Below are 18,286 nucleotides of genomic sequence, written 5' to 3'. Positions count from 1 at the left end.
AATAATGTAATTGCTCCGAGATAGTCCCTTTTGGTGAGAAAATCTTCAACATGGGGCGACTTTTTCGCCTTTATAGGTTTATTTGCCGGCGTGGCATCTCCAGTAGCTGGCTTTATCCTAGACAAATTCTGTGAAACATGACCACGAAAATCTTTTAAAGAATATTGTTCAGCTTTAGTTGTGTAGTGGAGCTGATATGGTAGCATTGCATGCATAGCTTTTGTAATACCGAACTTTTAAAAGGTTATCAACTTAGCTTACCATGGTGGAAGTGTTAGCCTTAGTTTGTTACATGAACAAGCATTAAAACACGGCGAATAGCCTAAAACGTTACTCACTCTACGGAACAAAGTCAATTAATCGCCGACAGCCGTTCATTCCAATACGCTCCGTTGACACCTAGGTTCTGGTTGCCAAGCAACAGTGTCTCCTCCTGGACAACTTTGTAGAAACAATGGACACCTAATACTAGTTCCGCTGGAGTATTTTGGTTAAGGTTCTAAAAAGAAATTCCCTACACAAACGGTCCCTAAAACCAACCTGGGACTGTTAACATAATATTTAAGCATAATACTTCTGGAATCTGGCTAAAAATAAAACCTAAATATATTTTTTCATCATGATAGACGGATAGACATGCCTTGGATTTCATTTCTTGTGTGTGCAACACCATTTGGGAGTTAAGTAGTGTAACTACGTTTTTGTGTTACACGGTTAAATCACTATATTCTGATAGTAATCATTGCTAGTAGCCTACAGCGTGCTTGTTCGGTAACAGGGGTATCCCTGTCTCTCCAGCTCTTTAAACATAAAATACATTTTCAGGTAAGTGTCAAAAGTTCAGCTAATCATTTATGAGCTTAATTTTTTGTGTTCGAATTTTATCTGCTCATTTCTTTCTATCACTTACAATTACGAATTTAATCTGTATCCTGACTGCATTCTCCATCCTGATCAGAATAAAAGACTGGTATAGTTTCAGAAAATTAATTTTCTATTATAAAAAAGCTGAAACATTGGGACTCCCGTAACTGAACAAACACTTTGGCAATGAGTACTATCACAATAGAGCCTTAACACTTATTTTAGCCAAAGCAAAATTTCTATGAAAAAAACCTTTGTTCAGTCATTTTGTATTTCCCAAAAAAAAAACGTTTTACTCAAAATGTACCCAAAACCATACTGGGAGTTTGAAAAATTAATTAGGTTTATACCATCATTGCTGTCAGACACTTTGCAGTCACTGATAGAAATATTATATAAATACGTATATTATTAAACAAAGGACTGTAATTTTGATAGCTCATGAAAAGACCAGGCATTAAAATACCCCTTTAAAGAAAACCAAATATCATAGGCGTTAAAAGCCTTATATTCATAAATTAGGATAACCTTTAACCAGAAGAATGTGTAGTTTAACCATTATTTTATCTGTAGGAAGACTAGATGTAAAAATGTAGAAATACTCCAGTCAAAATGTACCTTTTATCATACAGGCAAGTAAAGCCTTTATGTAAATATAATTTACCAAAATAGTTAAACCTTTACTGTTTAGAATTGGCCTTAGCATGAATACCTTTTAGCCATATATAGAATACCAAGCTTAAATGATAGAGTATAAAAAGTCAGTCAGTCACACTGCGCTGAGCTTGTATATCAGCATTTTTTGTAAAGAAAAAAAGTGGCTGCGTGTGGGTACAAAATATTGAACCAATGAAAATTATTAAAAGCTTGTGACTTAATTAACTATGGTGGAAAAGGTTATTTTTCCATTTCCTGAAAAGTTAAGGTTTGGGACATTTGTAAGGAGAAATCCATAATAATCCAGGTAGTTCAAAAACTACGTTTTCTGAGGTGACCCAATAAACCTTTGGTTCACATCAAATCAACAGGAACAAGTCATGCGTCAGATTGTAAAAAGAGCTGGTTTATTGTTATCACCAAGGTCAGTGATCTAAGCCCAGTCAGAAGTGGCTCCGCCCCAGTCTGATGCCTGGGCAGTGGGGGCTGCAGACCAGTCCTCAGTGGCAGGCTGGGCACTCCAGTCCTCTGCAAGAAAACAATGGAATAATTAAAATATATATTAAACAATTGAGCTCCATTTTAAGATTGTGTCGTGCAGCAAAAATGGCCTATCTACAAGCTCACAACATGTCGTGAGCCATTTGAAAATCTCACCAGAGAAGCCTTCGCCTGCAGCCGGCTTGGCGGGAGCAGCGGCGGCAGCAGCAGCACTAGTCGCTGTAAGGAGACAGGATAAGTTGTGGTTTACCAAATGCTGAATGCAAGTAACAGGTCATAAATTCTATCAGTGTTATCAGTGTTCTTACCAGCAGGGAACTGCTGGATGGGCACAGATGGAACAGCCACACCCTCAGACCAGTCAGTCACCTCGGGCTGAGTGAACTCAGCAGCGGGGGCGGTCCACTCTCCCTGGAACTCCTCCTTGCCAACGGCCTTCTCAGCTGCGGCCTGCTCCTCCTTCTCAATCTGCAAGGAATGGTGACATTTAAAATGAGATGAGATGTGACAATGGCTGCTAAAAAACATCTGTAACATACGGGGCCAAATAGTCATCAAATCCAGCATCATGTCAATCTCACCTCCTCAGGATCCCTGTAGAAGTACAGATCAGGCATGACCTCCCAGGGGTGCTCCCTGGAGATGGTACCCCTGAACCTCAGCACCTCCCTGGCCAGCATCCACCACATGAGACCCACAGAGTGGTGACCCTGGAACACAAACCATCAGATATGTGAACTCTGTCCATTGTCAATGGCGTTTTTTTAAACCTGTATAGGAGGGGCTAGTGCCCCTCAAAAATAAATAAGAAAAAACACTGCCAGTCATTGTTAAACATGATAAACCCACAAAGATATTAAGAAAGATATAGAACAGAAACATTTTGACTGTAACAAGGCCTATGTATCCACTTCCCAAGGAGAACCTGGGAGATGGGGAAACAAGGCCTTGCATCACTATAGCACACATTCTGCACCCAGAACTGCACTAATGAGACAGCGACGGGCTCTAACTGTGTGCACGATAGTCTTATGAGACCATTAAACTTGACCAGAAAAGACAGCATAAAAACCTCTTATCCAGTCACATGCCATCACAATACAACAGATTTGTGAATCAATCCGCCTCACCTTGTTGTTACAGGGGATGGAAATATCCACGTATCTGAGTGGGGAGTCTGTGTTGCACAGAGCAATGGTGGGGATGTTGACGTAGGAGGCCTCAGTCAGTGGCTGATGGTCAACACGAGGATCCGTCACGATCAGAAGGCGGGGCTCCCTGAAGGCAGCCTGGATCTGATTGGTGAAGGTTCCAGGGGTGAAACGACCTTGGAAGGTGCTGGCACCAGTAGCAGAGGCAAACTTCAGCACTGCTCTCTAAAGACAAGGGGGAAATTACAGAAACAATGCAATTACATTATTTTACACATGTTGCTTGAATGACTTATATGATTTGTACTTTGACAGTTAGTGTGTCAAGTGTCATGCACCGAAATAGCCGATCTAAAAGCTCACGACACATTTGTGAGCTTTTAGTTGAGTTACTGCATTTTCAGCACACAGCCAAGCACAAATCGGGTGTTATGTGACACAGGTTGTTGGTAACCCCAGTCATAGGACTTCAGTCCTCATGGCGTCAGAAAACCCGGCCTATTACTGTAGCACACTTCCGACACCCAAACACCGACATCAGTGGCAGGTTTTAATAGTGTGCAACAAACAAAATTATTTGTGAAGTGCATTATTCAACTAATAACTATTCTACCCATTGTATCCCTCTTCACTGTAATGCTTTTAAAGAGACCAGGTAAAAAGACTACTTTAACCATTGTAAACCCTATATACTTAATGTCATAGCAAAAACAGCCAATCTACAAGCTCACAATGAGTTGCAAGAAGGTAGATGCTATTTTTGCCCAATGTTGCCCATTTTCACAGAATGCTCACCTATAATGGGGATGCTAGGGTCCATGTGGTTAAAAAAAAGAAATCATGTTCATACCTGTCCAGTGTTTCTTGAGGAGATGACGCACACATCAGCTGGGTTCTCAATGGCAACAATGGCCCTGGCAGCCAACAGCAGCTTCTCCCAGGTCTTCCTCAGATTGATGATGTACACACCTGAAGACGGCGGAAAGAAAGTGAGCTACACGTCAATTGTGTTCCTGACAGGAAATGAGCCATGGCTGATCTACAAGCTCACAATGCATAAATTGTGAGATTTTAGATATATATATTTAATTTCACTCATGTCATGTCCAAAATAGGGACATAGTATATTCCCACATGGGGTAAAACACTGCCAGTCATTGTTAGACATGATAAACCCACAAAGATATTAAGAAAGATATAGAACAGAAACATTTTGACTGTAACAAGGCCTATGTATCCACTTCCCAAGGAGAACCTGGGAGATGGGGAAACAAGGCCTTGCATCACTATAGCACACATTCTGCACCCAGAACTGCACTGATGAGACAGCGACGGGCTCTAACTGTGTGCACGATAGTCTTGAGACCATTAAACGTGACCAAAATAGGGACATAGTATATTCCCACATGGGGCAAAACATGTGAATGTACATAAATTGATATGCTAAGGTTAACCTTTATAGTATACACAATACACATGGATTTTGTATCTCACCCCGAGTACTTAAATGTGCCCGTGTGCAACTTTACAACATATTGAACACTGACCATCGCTTTTCCTCTTGTAGACATATTGCTCCATCTGGAAGTCCATGTTGGTACCTCCCAGGTGGGTGGATGCTGCTAGGAACTTCAGCACATCCTCCTCCTTCATCTGAAGGACATCCAGACCTCCGGACATCGTGACAGCTTTCCCTGACCGCGTTACGAGTTAAATGGGAGAGCTAGAAGAGAGAGAACGAGGTGCGTGTGAGACTTAGCTGAAATCAAAGTAGTTTCATGCAAAACTTTAGTTTCAAGGACCTCCATTTTAGTATGCATTAGGCACACAACACTTTGAAAGTGTAGAAATGGAATCCCTTTGTACACTCAGGCCTGTCCGACTGATTTTGGTTAAAACATTTAGCCACTTTGATCCAGTGTAATTTGATTGAATGCTTTACTGTTTGCAAAAAAAGGCACGGTGGCACAGCTTCATACAAAATAGCCTATGCTAAAAGGATGGAGACTGCCCATAAGTTCGACATCCCGTTACCAAAAGGATAACCCACTAAGCCAAAGGCTTGTAATGTATACAATGAATGCATAGTTTCCATTTTGTTTTGTCAGCAACGTTTTGGGAAGCACTCGGAGTTGAGGGCAATCTGTTGAGCAGCAAAAGCATTTGTAGACTTATACAATACCGGGGAATCGGTTCCTGGCAGCCTAGAGCTTTTGGGCAAGACACTGCCGAGAAAGGAGTCTATATACCAAGTAAACGTTAAGACACAGCATACAGCCGCGCGCTTCCGAGTATAAACGATGGAGAAGGGCGCATGAACACAGCTATCAGTTAGCTACCTACGTTAGCTTCTAATTCTATTGGGAAATTGACGTCGTTTAAACAGTCGCTTTAAAATATGGCCGTGTATGCTATACAGAGTTGAATTTCCTGTGTTTATTCAACTTGTTTGGGCGAAATGTGAAGGCTTTTATACGTAAAATCGCCACTTTTTCCACTCACCACGAGACAACGCCGTATGGATATCTGGGCACTCGGTGTGAAAAGAACGATCGCAGGAAATGACGTTGTATTTATACCAAGCCTGTCTTGTGGTGACGCTCTGGTGACGCGAGGTTACCGTCTTTTTCGCCTGTGTCATTCTGACATGTTGTCAGCAGAGGGTGGCGTTGTCTGACATTCACAGTTTTAGTTTTATTGAGGAAGGTAACTGGAGGTCGGACGGGAATCCCATATTAAGACAATGGGGAGATAGGGATGGAAAGACCATATTAAGACAATGCTGAGACGCTGACTTCTCGGTTAAAGAGTGGCCTGTGTTGCAACGTTATTTGCTAGAGATAGTGGGGTCTAGGTTAAGGTACAAAATATGTACTCAGTGACACAGCGCTATATCGAGAAACATATTGAAATAAATTGTTGAATAGAATTTCATGAACTGAAAACTGCGTAAAGCTAGATGTCACCAGTAAGCCATATGGGAGAGCCTAGCTGGCACCCTGGGCGTTGACTTGAAAGACATATGGAAAGAACAGAGGAATATGCTTTAGGCTAGCCATGTTTTCTGCTCCTGCTTGGTGTTGACCTAAGGGTTTTTGGGATAAGGTCGAGGACATCATGATTCATGGCCCTGGCCTGAGGGACATTGGGTCTTACAAATAAAGTTAATGGAGTGAACTGGGCGATGTGTCACCTGAAATAACATGTTATTGTTATTGTCACTTCCATTTCCAATAGACACTGTTGATTTGTTGGTTACAAGTGTGTGTAACCAACAGTGTCGCCACCATGGTTCCCTGAAGAACCCAGGGGTTCTTGAGGGAGTTCCAGGGGGTCCCCAGGTAAATTATATGGTTAAAATGATTATCATTGATTTTACAATATAAATTGGGGTCCCAGAGATAGAAATGCCATAAATGGCGGTCTGTAGACTAATATGGATGTCAAACTGGGGGGTCCTTGAAATTATTAAACGGGTTGCAGGGCTTGACATTAACTTTTTGAGGCACTTATCCTTCAGACAAGTAAATTTCCCATCCACTTGTCCGGGCACAAAAGTCACTTGTCCGGAGCACGAGCACACACAAATAGGCCTACATTTTAAATCAACTAGCCTAACTGTAAGTTGATTTTGGTGAATACATGTTTGAATATTAGATGAATATTCTCAGTTTAAAAGTTAATACCCCTAGAATGTGATCTTACATACATTTCATGTATTCCAAATACACAACCATAAATTTGGTGTTATCCGAACAGTTACTATAATAATCTCATCCGCATTTAAATTGTACCACTGCGTCTGCAATCACACAATAATGAATTCCTAAGATTTGGAGTCGTTTTGGGGACTAGTTTCATATTCATTTGAAATTTCTGGCAGAAAACGTGTATTTAGTCAAATATCACCACTTTTCCATAAGCTGTACATGGACGACATTCTCTCCGGTGAGGGGCCCGGAATGAGTGCAGGACTGAACATTTCAAAACTTCCTTTAGGAAGCACAAATATATGGGACACACAATATAGGCACATGAAAGCGCAACACACCTGTCAATTGTGTGCCCCATACATTTGTGCATCCCAAACATCAACTGTTCCCAAAGGACATTTTCATATTTTCAGTCTAGCTTTTCCTCCTGGAAAAGTGGGGATATTTTACTTAACACACGTTTTCTGTCAGAACTTTCAAATGGATATGAAGCTAGAGGACAATATCTGACTCCAAGTCTTCGGAATTAATTACTGGGTGAGTACACACGCAGTGCTACAAGATTCAATTCCGACGTGGTCAGTCTGCTAACCGTGCACGGATAGGACCTACCCAGATCTATGGCTGGGTATTTGGAATACATGAAATGTATATAAGATCACAGACATTCTAGGGCTATTAACAATATTGGAAAGGTGATTATTAGGAAAGCCAGACAATAATGCCAGAGTAAAATTTAAGTAAAAATGTAATGCACTTGTCCGGAAAGATTTATTACTCATCCCGGACGGTTGAGAATCACTGCTAGAGCCGTAAAAACCTTCTCTTATGGAGGGTCCCTGGTCCGAGAGAGAGAGAGAGAGAGAGAGAGAGAGAGAGAGAGAGAGAGAGAGAGAGAGAGAGAGAGAGAGAGAAAAAATACGTATATTTTGAAAACAAAGCAATACTGTCTCATCAAAGTTGGTGTTGACTTTATAATGTCAATTACATGCATGGGAGGGGGAGAGGTGGTGGAGATCTCAGATCTAGCTGTTTTAGAAGACAGTTTGAGAGTCCAATGGAAGAGGATTTGTCCAAAGTGCTTTTTAATACTTTTCATTGTTCAAAACAACACACAGACGTAAAGGGTGTTCAATACTGATTTATGCAACAAAACAAAAATTAAAACCTAAAAAATGGAGTTGGTGGTTTCCTCCCGACAGAAACGATATACGTATGTAAATGAACAAGGAAGTATGGCATGTTTCTTGTTTTACATTTAGTAAGCTACATGCTCTTGAATATAAAGCTTGATATGAGCCTTTCTCAATATTGTGCTCAGCTACTATTTGATGTCACGTCACCACTCCCCCTCCGCCTGCTTATCTTGTGTCTCAGTACTGATAAGCCATATGGCCTCTATGTGCTTGGCAGTACAATTAAATGACCGTTATGTATTTTGAATCTCTTGGAAATAGCTCAATATAACTTAAACAGCAAGCAGTCCTTTTGTAGACTGTCATGACTCTAAAGTAAAGTACCGTTAAAATAAATGTATCCTACACACGAATCACGATCAGAGGGAATAAACACCTGATGTAGAAGACTATCTGCTTTTTCTGGCCTGTCTGTCTGGACTTTGTGGGTGTAGTTAATAACTAGAGGATAGATTGAATGTCTGGAGTTAACCGTCCGTACTGCTGAGTCAAACTGTGTCAAGACATTGTCACGGTGACCTATGGCATCTCAGCCCACATCAGGATTACAAGTTCATGAGAAAAAATGTCATAGCAACACTGAGGTTAAGCTTTTGATGTTTAACCTCATGTGAACAGGTCTGTCACTTTCTGTTGAATAATTTACAGTAAAGGAAGGTGAAGTGACAATAGGTGAACAAAGAATGTGCGCTACTGTGTGTGGGTTTGTGTTTGGTATTTGTGAAACAAGCACAGGTATTTGAACAATAAATTCAAGACAATATACTGTACATTTATTTTACTTAAAAAAAGATAAAATATATTTAAGAACATACAATATCACTACACATACAAAAGATAAAAACACATGAGATCGTAGTTCTATTGTAAGGCAAATCATCTGTACAGGTCAAAAGGCAGCAAGCAGAGCAGATTCTATGTTAGAACAATACTAATAATACAGTGACACAATTACACAGTAGAATCCTGTGTTTACTTAACTCTGACTTAAATAAACACTGAGGATTTTACTGTGTGAATGATATGAGGTTAAAGTGCAATGGCTCACTAATACTCTAGCAGATACTGGCACTAATGAATACATGACATGCCAATGCAGTCTTTCTGAAGTCACACACATACTGTACGTTGCAAACTCTACAGAATGTCAGAGAAACTGACAAAGGAATTCCCAGCAGTGTTTCCAAAACATGGAAAATCACAGTTAGTTATTGTGAACAGGAGCAGTTCATTAGCGAGAGAAATGGAACAACTTCTAGTGCAATACAGAAGGCAGAGAACACTCTAATCTATCTAATACTAGCCTGGTTTCCAGCCCATAGACCCCGCCCACTCCACTGAGGCTCAGAGTCTGACAATTAGGCTAATCTAATACAGTAGTATAAGACATTATAGTTCTTCATTCTACTTTTTTCCCCATGGCATTTCTACACTTTATTTCTCAGAGGAGTGTGAAGAAACACAGGAAACCAAGGCCAGAGAGGCGAGACATAACAATAACCCAGCTCCCACATTTCACTTGGTAGTGTGTGCCAGTCATTCTGAGCTCTCTTTTCTCCACTGAGCTGCCAAATACTTCTCTCCACCACCTCTAGCAGAGAAAATCTCTTGTCCTCTGCTGAAGTCCATCATGCAAAGTTACTCGAGCGAACAGCAAACACGGTATCAGCATGCTCCGTCTCCATTATGTAACTTGACTTTTATCTCTTTGACTCTCTTTCCTCTTTTCCCACTCCTCCATTAGACTCCAGCATGCCCCCTCTTCAGGATCGGAGTCCAACACGGGCCATCATCTGCTCGTACACCGTCCACGCCATGGCTGCCATCATGGTTCTCCTCAGAGAACGTGGAACTGCACCACGGAAGAACCCTTGGAACCCATGTTCCTGAGAGATAGACACACACAGAGAGAGAGAGAGAGAGAGAGAGAGAGAGAGAGAGAGAGAGAGAGAGAGAGAGAGAGAGAGAGAGAGAGAGAGAGAGAGAGAGAGAGAGAGAGAGAGAGAGAGAGAGAGAGAGAGAGAGAGAGAGAGAGAGAGAGAGAGAGAGAGAGAGAGAGAGAGAGAGAGAGAGAGAGAGAGCGCGACACACACAGACAAATAAGCACAGGTGTCATAATCAATAAAAAACAAAACAAAAAACACACAATGTACTACAATGAGAGAGGAGGGGAGAAGGGGCGTTATTTTTAACCTTTTATTTAACCACATTAATCCTACATAATTCCCTATTATTGGAAAAATTGCAATTAAAACCATAATACATTCATGTATTTTATTTGTTCAAAATAGCTAGTATAGGTATAGTATATAGGGGTTAATATTGTTTGCATTGACTACAATGTCCTCATTCCACTGATGAGGTTTACAGTATACATTATACACTAGTTAAATGTGACACCCAACAGTGTCGGAGAAGAGTGGTGAGCTTTAAATAGGTCTGTCTGTCTAAATTAAATCAATCAGATTCAAGTATGAATAGAAATTTAAAGTTGGCATAGAACTCATACCCAAGTAAGCCAACATGTTTTATGAATAATAAACACTAATGAAACAAACTGATTGATACGCCTCTCTGGCTCCCGATGCTTTAGTGATTTACTTCACATATTATGCCATGCCACGATAGCCAACTTCCCTCATACAGTCATTCATTTTTGATCGACTGTATACAGTATACTCATATATTTACTATGTTTCTTCGCAGCTGAAAATGGCAGACGCTTGCCTAAAAACACTTAGCGAAATATTTCAGTTCTCGGCAAGCAGATACAAAACGGCACGCGTGAACATGTGAGTGCAAAGCAGACACAGGCACCCTGCTGGAGTTTGCAAAAATGCGACAATTCCGCTGTAAACAAATAAAACATATGCTTGGTGGACACGGCCCCTCAATGTTGAGAGCTGGCCGACACTGTACATAATATCAAGCTCATATTCACTGTTGATAGTTTACGTACATATTCATTCGCATTTCGCATGCATATATATTCACTGGTGATAGATTTCAAATTGTACTGCTATTTATTGATAGACTACTATACCGGTACATGTTAACTCAGTCAGTCAAGTCTATTTATTAGATCTCATTCTTATCTCTGTTTTTCACTCAAAGGCTGTACACACACACACCAAGCAATTTAACTATATCTATATCATTCACAACTGTCACTGTTATAGTTGGGGTGTGAATTTTTAAAACAATATATTTATAGTTATAGTTAATAGTGCTTATAGTGCTTGGTGTGGATGGCACTTTACTGCTGTCACTGCTAAGATACAGAATTCCCCCACAGGGATCAATAGTAGGTCTATCTTATCTTTTCGAAAGGTCATTCTGACCAAAATGTCAACCTCATTAAAACATTCTTATCATGACAATGTATATCAGGTGATTCTTCTCTTTTATTATCTATTATGTATACATAATATATATATATTCTTTGTGTGTGTGTGTGTGTGTGTGTGTGTGTGTGTTTTAACTTATATAAGAGGTGATAGTTACCATGTAGATGAATCGGACAGCATCTGTCGTCCTCTTGTACAGCTGTGGGTTCACTTGAACGTGCGTTTTGACCACGTCGGCAGGCTGGGTAATGATCGACGCCAACACCCCTGACACCAAGCCACAGCTGAAGTTTGCCAGCGGGGCGTAGGTAGACATGCTGATCTCTGAACAAATGGAAGGAGATTTTGTTTTGAAATGACACAGTTGTTACTTTTGAACATACTGTGAAGACAAATATCCCTTCAGGGACAATAAAGATGATTATAATAATAATTATTATTAGCTCTAAATTAATTAATTAATTGTTAAAACGTACCCTTGGGCAGTGCTGCTTTGGACTGACTATAGAACATGACGTAGATGCCAGAGAAGGGAGCATCTCTCATGAGAGTAGCCGTCAGGCCAGAGAACAGAGCCATGGGTCCCTCAGTCTGATACACACTTCGCAGAGCCCCAGTCACACTGCCGTAGTTATACTTGCCACTCTGAAACGCAACAACACACAGGTTTTAGACCTCAATCCCTGTGAAACATCATGAAAATAATTACACACAGTATAACTAAAGGTTTAATATTTTCCTTTGCCAACCTGTATTTCAAATAACCACGTTCACAGTTATCATGTAGTACTGTAAGCAGTCGTTTTCAGCCTGCATCGGGTGCAGTACTTAGTTTAGACAGTATTTGGTTTAGACATTGTCATTGGTTAGACCAGTCATTAGTCCTACAACTACAACCTATCTCAAACCCTCACCCTAAACCTAACCTCCCACGGGGCAGCACACCTAAACCTAACCTTAACCCATGTCTAACCAATGACTTGTCTAAACTAAGTATGCACCCCGCCTGCATCACATCATCATCACCTCTACTCACCTCAAAGCGGGTCTTAATGACTGTGACGGGCAGCATGAAGACCCCTGCAACAGTGCGGGCCCCGGCCCCCAGCAGCACAGCATCCATGGCCCCTAGGGTCCTCTCCTGGAAGAAGTGCTGCTTCAGTGAGTAGTAGGTGCTGAAGTAGATTCCCACTCCAGGGATGGTCCTCGCGAAGGACTGAAGGAGGAGTAAGGGGGAAAAATGATATGAGACCTTTCAGTAATATGGGACATGGGTGGTGGGTGCATGTGCGTGGCAACAAATAGTAGAAGGGCATACTTACAGGCGATATCCCCTTCCACAGTCCCAGCAGTTTCTCGGTTCGCACAACACTCAAAATCATGGTCACCATCCCCACTCTGGCTGAACTGAAAGACACAGGCGGCTGTTAGAAATACACTTTAACCACTTTCAACCTGGTGTCCCTATTTTGGGCAAGACCATGGTACAATGATGTATAAAATAGTGAGAGGTGCATTGTCAAGGTCTGGCAGAATATAGGGCCAGCTGACTAACTGTGTGTCCTGTGACTATGCAAGATACGGCTACCCATTAACCAATCACAGATTAGTTTCTCACATATTAGGAGAAGCGCTTTGTGATCCTGCTACACGTGCCTCTAATCTAATGCATTTCATGTGAGTAAGTCGTCAAAATGAACAAATGCTGGCACTGTCTGTGTGCACGTGAAGCCATGTGCACTCACTGACTGACTGACTTGACTGAAAGGTCAGATTACTTTGAAATGAACTGAAAGAAACATGGAGCGATTAGAAATATAAAACAGGGCTCAAGTGGTTAAAATAACATATCTGCTCAGTCTGCTGTCGGGCAGAAACCAGCTAACTCCAAAATGTTCGTTTTTCAGGAAATTTAAAATATATTATTTTCGTGAAATGAAGAACAACTTATATGACTCATCAAAGTTGGTATTGTGACTTTATATACTGTCAGAGGCTGGAGTTAGACAGTTTGATGGTCCAGTCGAGTTAGCTGGTTTTGTCAGAAGCACTTTTTATTGGTTTTCATTGGTTAAATATTTTTCTTAAGATATTGTTTTGGCTTTTTGCCTTTATTGATAGGTTGAAACTAGACTGACAGGATATGAGGAGAGAGATGGGGGGAAGACACGTGGCAAAGGCCGTCAGGATTGGGAGTCGAACCCACGGCACACCATCAGGCTGGCTCAGCAGCCTAGGTGCAAAGACGGTTGAGCTAACCGTCCGGGCCTAAATATATTTTTAACGAACACACAGACGCATTGCTGAGTTATAGAAAAAAAATAAAGTTAGCTGGTTAGCTCGACACCGATGATATACAATATAAGTTGACATTGGAGAATTTTAATTTTCTCCCACATTCAAGGCAATGTGTCGCGCACGTTGTCTGTTACCCACAGCACGCACCAGAGAATGTGCGTGTGACACGCAAGCCCCGCCCGCATACGCACATACGCATACATAGATCCAATCCTATTTTAAAGCCCTCGTATGCGGGGCTCGCGTTATCTGCACGCCTGGTGTAGCCGGTATCATTGATATCAATTGGATCTGTCCAAACCATTCCAAAAACGCTGTACGCGCGCAGTAAATTACACACATAGGCGCGCTTTGAAAAGCCTGGTGTAGTTTGGGCGATACGAGAGGAGTGCTCCGTTGATGACTGTCGATAGAACACCAGGCACTGTTGGGAGGTCACATAAGCCAGAGGGCATGCAATAAGGCCAGCCAGCAAGCTAGCTATCCACACTGACCACACTGTGCATGCATGCATGTGGGTGTGTTTACAGCACACACTCACCCAGGATGCGCGCCGGCGTGCAGGGTCTGCAGGCGTGTCTTGACCAGGTCCAGTGGTTGGAAGAGCAGTGTGGAGCAGGTTCCACTGAGAGAGCCGCACATGAAGGCTTTGACCACAGGGTGGGTCTAAGGAGAGAGAGAGAGGGAGGTAGGAAGAGAGAGAAGGAACAAAGAGAAGGTGGTTAACACATCGATTTCACAGCTGCATGGCAGGATAACGTTTGTTGATGTAATGTGGGCTTGAAAATATAAAGTCAAAGATAATAAATTAGGAAACACGTTAAGGACAGAGACGTCTGGGTTTGATCACATCGTACACTACACAGACATGTACGAACTACGGACGCAACGCACTCGTTCTGTGTGTTCCTCCATGTCAAGCATCACCAGTGCTATCCACAATTAGTCACTAATTGTAAGGTGGCAGTAGAAATTCCATGCAGTCTGCCAATACCACAGCACAAGTAGCTAAAACATAACCTGACATGTGTGCGGTTAGACTGCAAAGTCATTTCCAACTATTGGACTTTATGGTACCACCACAAGTTAACACATTGTTGTAATTAGTTTGTAAACAAACCACTGCCTGTTCATCCCTATACCTTCCTCAGGCCACTTGCTGATTTCAAAAGCACATCCTGTTTTGCAGGATTTGTAACTTTTCACATTTGCGTGGTGCATTTACACGGGCAGACACAAAGACGAATGGGAGCAGCTACATGCATCATTGTGTCTTTGCATCGTCATGTCGCTGGTTTACAATTTAGGCATTTAGCAGACGCTCTTAATCCAGAGCTATTTACAGTAAACTGGCTTCCATTGACAATAAATGATAAACTGTGTTGTTGCGTCTGGTCGTGTGAATGCAACATTAGAGTTGCTGGTTGCTCAATGCAGATCACAGGAGCATCTTTCTGCAGACAGTGCAGCACAGTTTCTTATCACTTGGTCCTACATAATCTATGTTCCTACTCCTTATCGCTTGAGACAGAATGCAGTGTCATGGCATCCTGCCCTGTTTAATTACTCTGGGACTAATGTTCAGTGACATAACAAAGGTTTACCACACGGCCATAGCGCTTTACAACCCAGTAGCCATTTCACCTGTGCTTTCTTCAGTTGGACTTGAATCTACAGCAGTTATCACTTGCCTTTTTATTACGCATACTAGCCACTTTTTTAATGCACTTGATTATACTCTAATTCTCTATCTATCTTTTAACTGCATTGATGGGCCTACAATTTCACCAATGTTACATGTAATGTGATGTGACAATAAAGTTTGATTCTGATTCTTAAAATTCCATGCCTGTGGAGGAACTGCAGCGATTTTCTGCCGTTTTTCATATTTTGCTTTTTTTTTGCAAAATGTAGAGGGACAGGAACCGAGGGCAGAGAGAGTGCAGCTGTGCTAGTTGTAACGGAGCACAGGAATCTGATTCAATCTCTGATATTTAAGATGTAAAACAGAATTTGGGTTTGACATGCTTTGGAAAGGAACTCAGAATAAGGGAACATTGTTATAATATATATCAGTAATATTTTATAATATTGTATTTCCCTAAATGTATGCATGTACCCAGAAAAATCTCAAGTGTTAGTAACTGAGAGCGTGTCGTGTACATGTACTGTACCTATAACAGTCCATTTTTCCACACTCAGATTTAAACGAACACTGATCTGTTGTTGCTGTGTTAGCACTGTGGAATAGTAATAGTAAAAAATGTCTTCAATTATTCCAGCGATAAGACTCACCATTGAGAGTTCCATGGTTCTTCAATAGAATAATCAAGTGCAGTCAAAGTCTCTCTTCCAACTTTATCGTCAGTCTTCACTCTCACCAGCGTCCTTCCAGCAGCTACTGCAGAACACTTCTGGCAAGAAGATCAAAACTTTATTGAAATGTCATTTCCAAACTTGATGTCAGTGCATTAGATTAGCCTATTTATACAGACAGAACGAATTGGCACAAAATCAACTAGGAAAGGTTGTGTCCGTACATTTGAAGCTGAGAGGTGCAGCGTGGAGGTCTGCCTGTGACTAACTGATGGGAGTTCAGGCAGGTACTGAAGACTATAGGGCCAGCTAACTAACCGCCTGTCCTGTGACTGTCCAAGATACAGCCTCCCATTAACCAATCACAGACGAGCATCTCACATATTTGGACAAGTGCTTTGTGATCCTGCTGCACATGCTTTTAATGCAGTTCGTGTGAGTGTGTCATCAAAATGAATGCATGTCTGTGTGCAGTCATGTGTGCTCAGTAAGTGACTGACTGTCTTAGGTCAGATTACTTTGAAATGTGTTACTCGTTTGTAATTAGCAATATAATCTCTTGGGATTCCAACATGTTTTAAATCTAGTAATCGGTACGCACTACGCATTAGGTTTAAAATTACTGCAACATCAAACATTGAAAATATTTCATCATACAAGTAAGTAGCCTTGGGAAACAACAGGTCCTGAGCCATGTGGCCCATAGGTCAGTTGTCTGCTCAATTTGTATGTACAGTATCTATCTATCGGGGTGGGGAGTTCAGAGTCTGAGGTGTGGATTGGGGACAGGGAACAGGGTTCTGGACTGGGTGTGGAGTTCAGAGTCTGAGGTGTGGATTGGGGACAGGGAACAGGGTTCTGGACTGGCTGGGTGGGGAGTTCAGAGTCTGAGGTGTGGATTGGGGACAGGGAACAGGGTTCTGGACTGGGTGTGGAGTTCAGAGTCTGAGGTGTGGATTGGAGACAGGGAACAGGGTTCTGGACTGAGGACCCAAACTGAACTCTCTGGGATGGGAGTTGAAAATCATAAGCTTCTATGACAATGTAACTAGTCTAATTACACTTTATGTAATCTAGTATAGTAATATGCATTAGGCTAATGACCACCTTTGCTGACTGGCATGATTGGACTCACAATAACACATGGCAAATCAAGGGGAGTTGCACAACTTGCCATCATTAATAATAGATTAATAATAAAACTGAATCATAATCACAAGGCCATCATAATCCCACCATGGCACCTGTCCTTTTAATATTTCACTTACCGGCTGGTTTCTTGTAGAGGCAGACAAATGCGAAGATTGAGAAAGTTAAAACAAACAGAAAAATACTCTAGTCGATGTTTTGTGGTAAAAAACAATCCTTTAAACGAAACGGTGGGTTCTCTATCCTCTCCAGTCTGACCTGCTGTAAACAGAGAGAGGAGCAATGCGTCGATGCTTGACAGTGACTGCTGCTCTTTGATGAGGGATTAGACCACATCAGTCCCTCTATTCTACTCCTCCTGGCAATGAGTCGATGCGTTGCTAAACCGGCCGGTTCCTGTTTAACTACGTAACGACAGTATATCTATCGCTATACCAAAAAGAGCAGATCTACAGCTGATCTACAATAAACAACGCGTCGCATTGTTAACTTGTAGATCTGCTCATATTGGTTCCGCCTCTCCGACCAGACTGCGACTGTCGCCCGTGGCCCCACCCATTTGATATCCCAATACATTTAATATTTGACTGGTGCTGTAAACTTTTAATATTAAACATTAGACAATGTGGCGTTGAAAAAAACCGCCAACTCACTGTCTGGCAGTGAGTTGGCGTTTTTTGCAGACAGCCTGCATTATCTCAATAGGAACTCAATGGATAAACCATGAGCATGTAATAGTTTAAGTCAGATAATACAACTTTGAACTGTACAGGGCAGGTGCAGGCAACAATACATATTTATAAGCACTTAGGTATGAAGTTAAACCGTTTGGACAATAGATCATAAACATTTCCCCATATTTTCCCACTCCCTCAGAGTATAAGATATTAAGTGGAATAACAGCGTTTTAAATTCAGCGTGTTTAACTACCTGCTGTATTTTAATGTTTACTAAAGTTCTCGTCTGAAAATCAATGTCAACTACACAATGAGTGAGGCTAGGATACCACACACAAAACGATGAAAATAAAATCTGTTCGTAGTGTCTTACCCAAAATGTGTCCAGAGTCAGAACCGGTTCAGACTTGCTACATC

General features: G+C 41.5%; 2 protein-coding genes across 4 annotated transcripts; both read right to left on the bottom strand.

The window, feature by feature from the left end:
• Window positions 1-1,906: 1,906 nt before the first annotated feature.
• LOC306936865 (small ribosomal subunit protein uS2) lies at window positions 1,907-5,814 on the bottom strand. Its single transcript, XM_079520501.1, has 8 exons — window positions 5,676-5,814; window positions 4,721-4,896; window positions 4,024-4,142; window positions 3,153-3,398; window positions 2,604-2,732; window positions 2,331-2,490; window positions 2,179-2,241; window positions 1,907-2,049 (listed from the first exon to the last, which is right to left on the bottom strand). Exons 2-8 carry the CDS (start codon window positions 4,851-4,853, stop codon window positions 1,955-1,957), a joined length of 945 nt encoding a protein of 314 aa, XP_079376627.1. The 5' UTR covers window positions 4,854-4,896; window positions 5,676-5,814; the 3' UTR covers window positions 1,907-1,954.
• Window positions 5,815-8,863: 3,049 nt separating this feature from the next.
• On the bottom strand, window positions 8,864-18,259 carry LOC306936705 (mitochondrial glycine transporter A-like). Of its 3 annotated transcripts, none has more exons than XM_079520317.1 (8): window positions 18,243-18,259; window positions 16,023-16,128; window positions 14,269-14,393; window positions 12,752-12,836; window positions 12,466-12,645; window positions 11,906-12,074; window positions 11,587-11,753; window positions 8,864-9,968 (listed from the first exon to the last, which is right to left on the bottom strand). In XM_079520317.1, the coding sequence occupies exons 2-8, from the start codon at window positions 16,035-16,037 to the stop codon at window positions 9,846-9,848; spliced, it is 864 nt and encodes a 287-aa protein (XP_079376443.1). In that variant the 5' UTR covers window positions 16,038-16,128; window positions 18,243-18,259; the 3' UTR covers window positions 8,864-9,845. The 3 variants fall into 3 exon arrangements, with proteins under 3 accessions (XP_079376443.1, XP_079376441.1, XP_079376442.1); XM_079520315.1 differs by lacking the exon at window positions 18,243-18,259 and adding an exon at window positions 17,312-17,572 and having other exon boundaries at window positions 16,023-16,141; XM_079520316.1 differs by lacking the exon at window positions 18,243-18,259 and adding an exon at window positions 17,312-17,572 and having other exon boundaries at window positions 16,023-16,138.
• Between the last annotated feature and the right edge of the window lie 27 nt (window positions 18,260-18,286).

The sequence above is a fragment of the Electrona antarctica genome (assembly GCF_951216825.1).
Source record: "Electrona antarctica genome assembly, chromosome: 14".
NCBI lineage: Eukaryota > Metazoa > Chordata > Actinopteri > Myctophiformes > Myctophidae > Electrona > Electrona antarctica.
This window is presented reverse-complemented; position numbering and strand designations above follow the sequence as displayed.

What these genes read in the sequence shown, in the direction of transcription:
- LOC306936705 (XM_079520317.1), bottom strand. An exon ending in TGTGGAAGGGGATATCGCCT is followed by an intron (nt 12,646 to 12,751) that starts GTAAGTATGCCC and finishes CTCCTCCTTCAG; the next exon opens with TCCTTCGCGAGGACCATCCC. An exon ending in CAAAGCAGCACTGCCCAAGG is followed by an intron (nt 11,754 to 11,905) that starts GTACGTTTTAAC and finishes CCATTTGTTCAG; the next exon opens with AGATCAGCATGTCTACCTAC.
- LOC306936865 (XM_079520501.1), bottom strand. Translation starts at nt 4,853, where the DNA reads ATGTCCGGAGGTCTGGATGTCCTTCAGATGAAGGAGGAGGATGTGCTG. An exon ending in CCTCAAGAAACACTGGACAG is followed by an intron (nt 3,399 to 4,023) that starts GTATGAACATGA and finishes CCTTGTCTTTAG; the next exon opens with AGAGCAGTGCTGAAGTTTGC. An exon ending in CATCCAGCAGTTCCCTGCTG is followed by an intron (nt 2,242 to 2,330) that starts GTAAGAACACTG and finishes GTCTCCTTACAG; the next exon opens with CGACTAGTGCTGCTGCTGCC.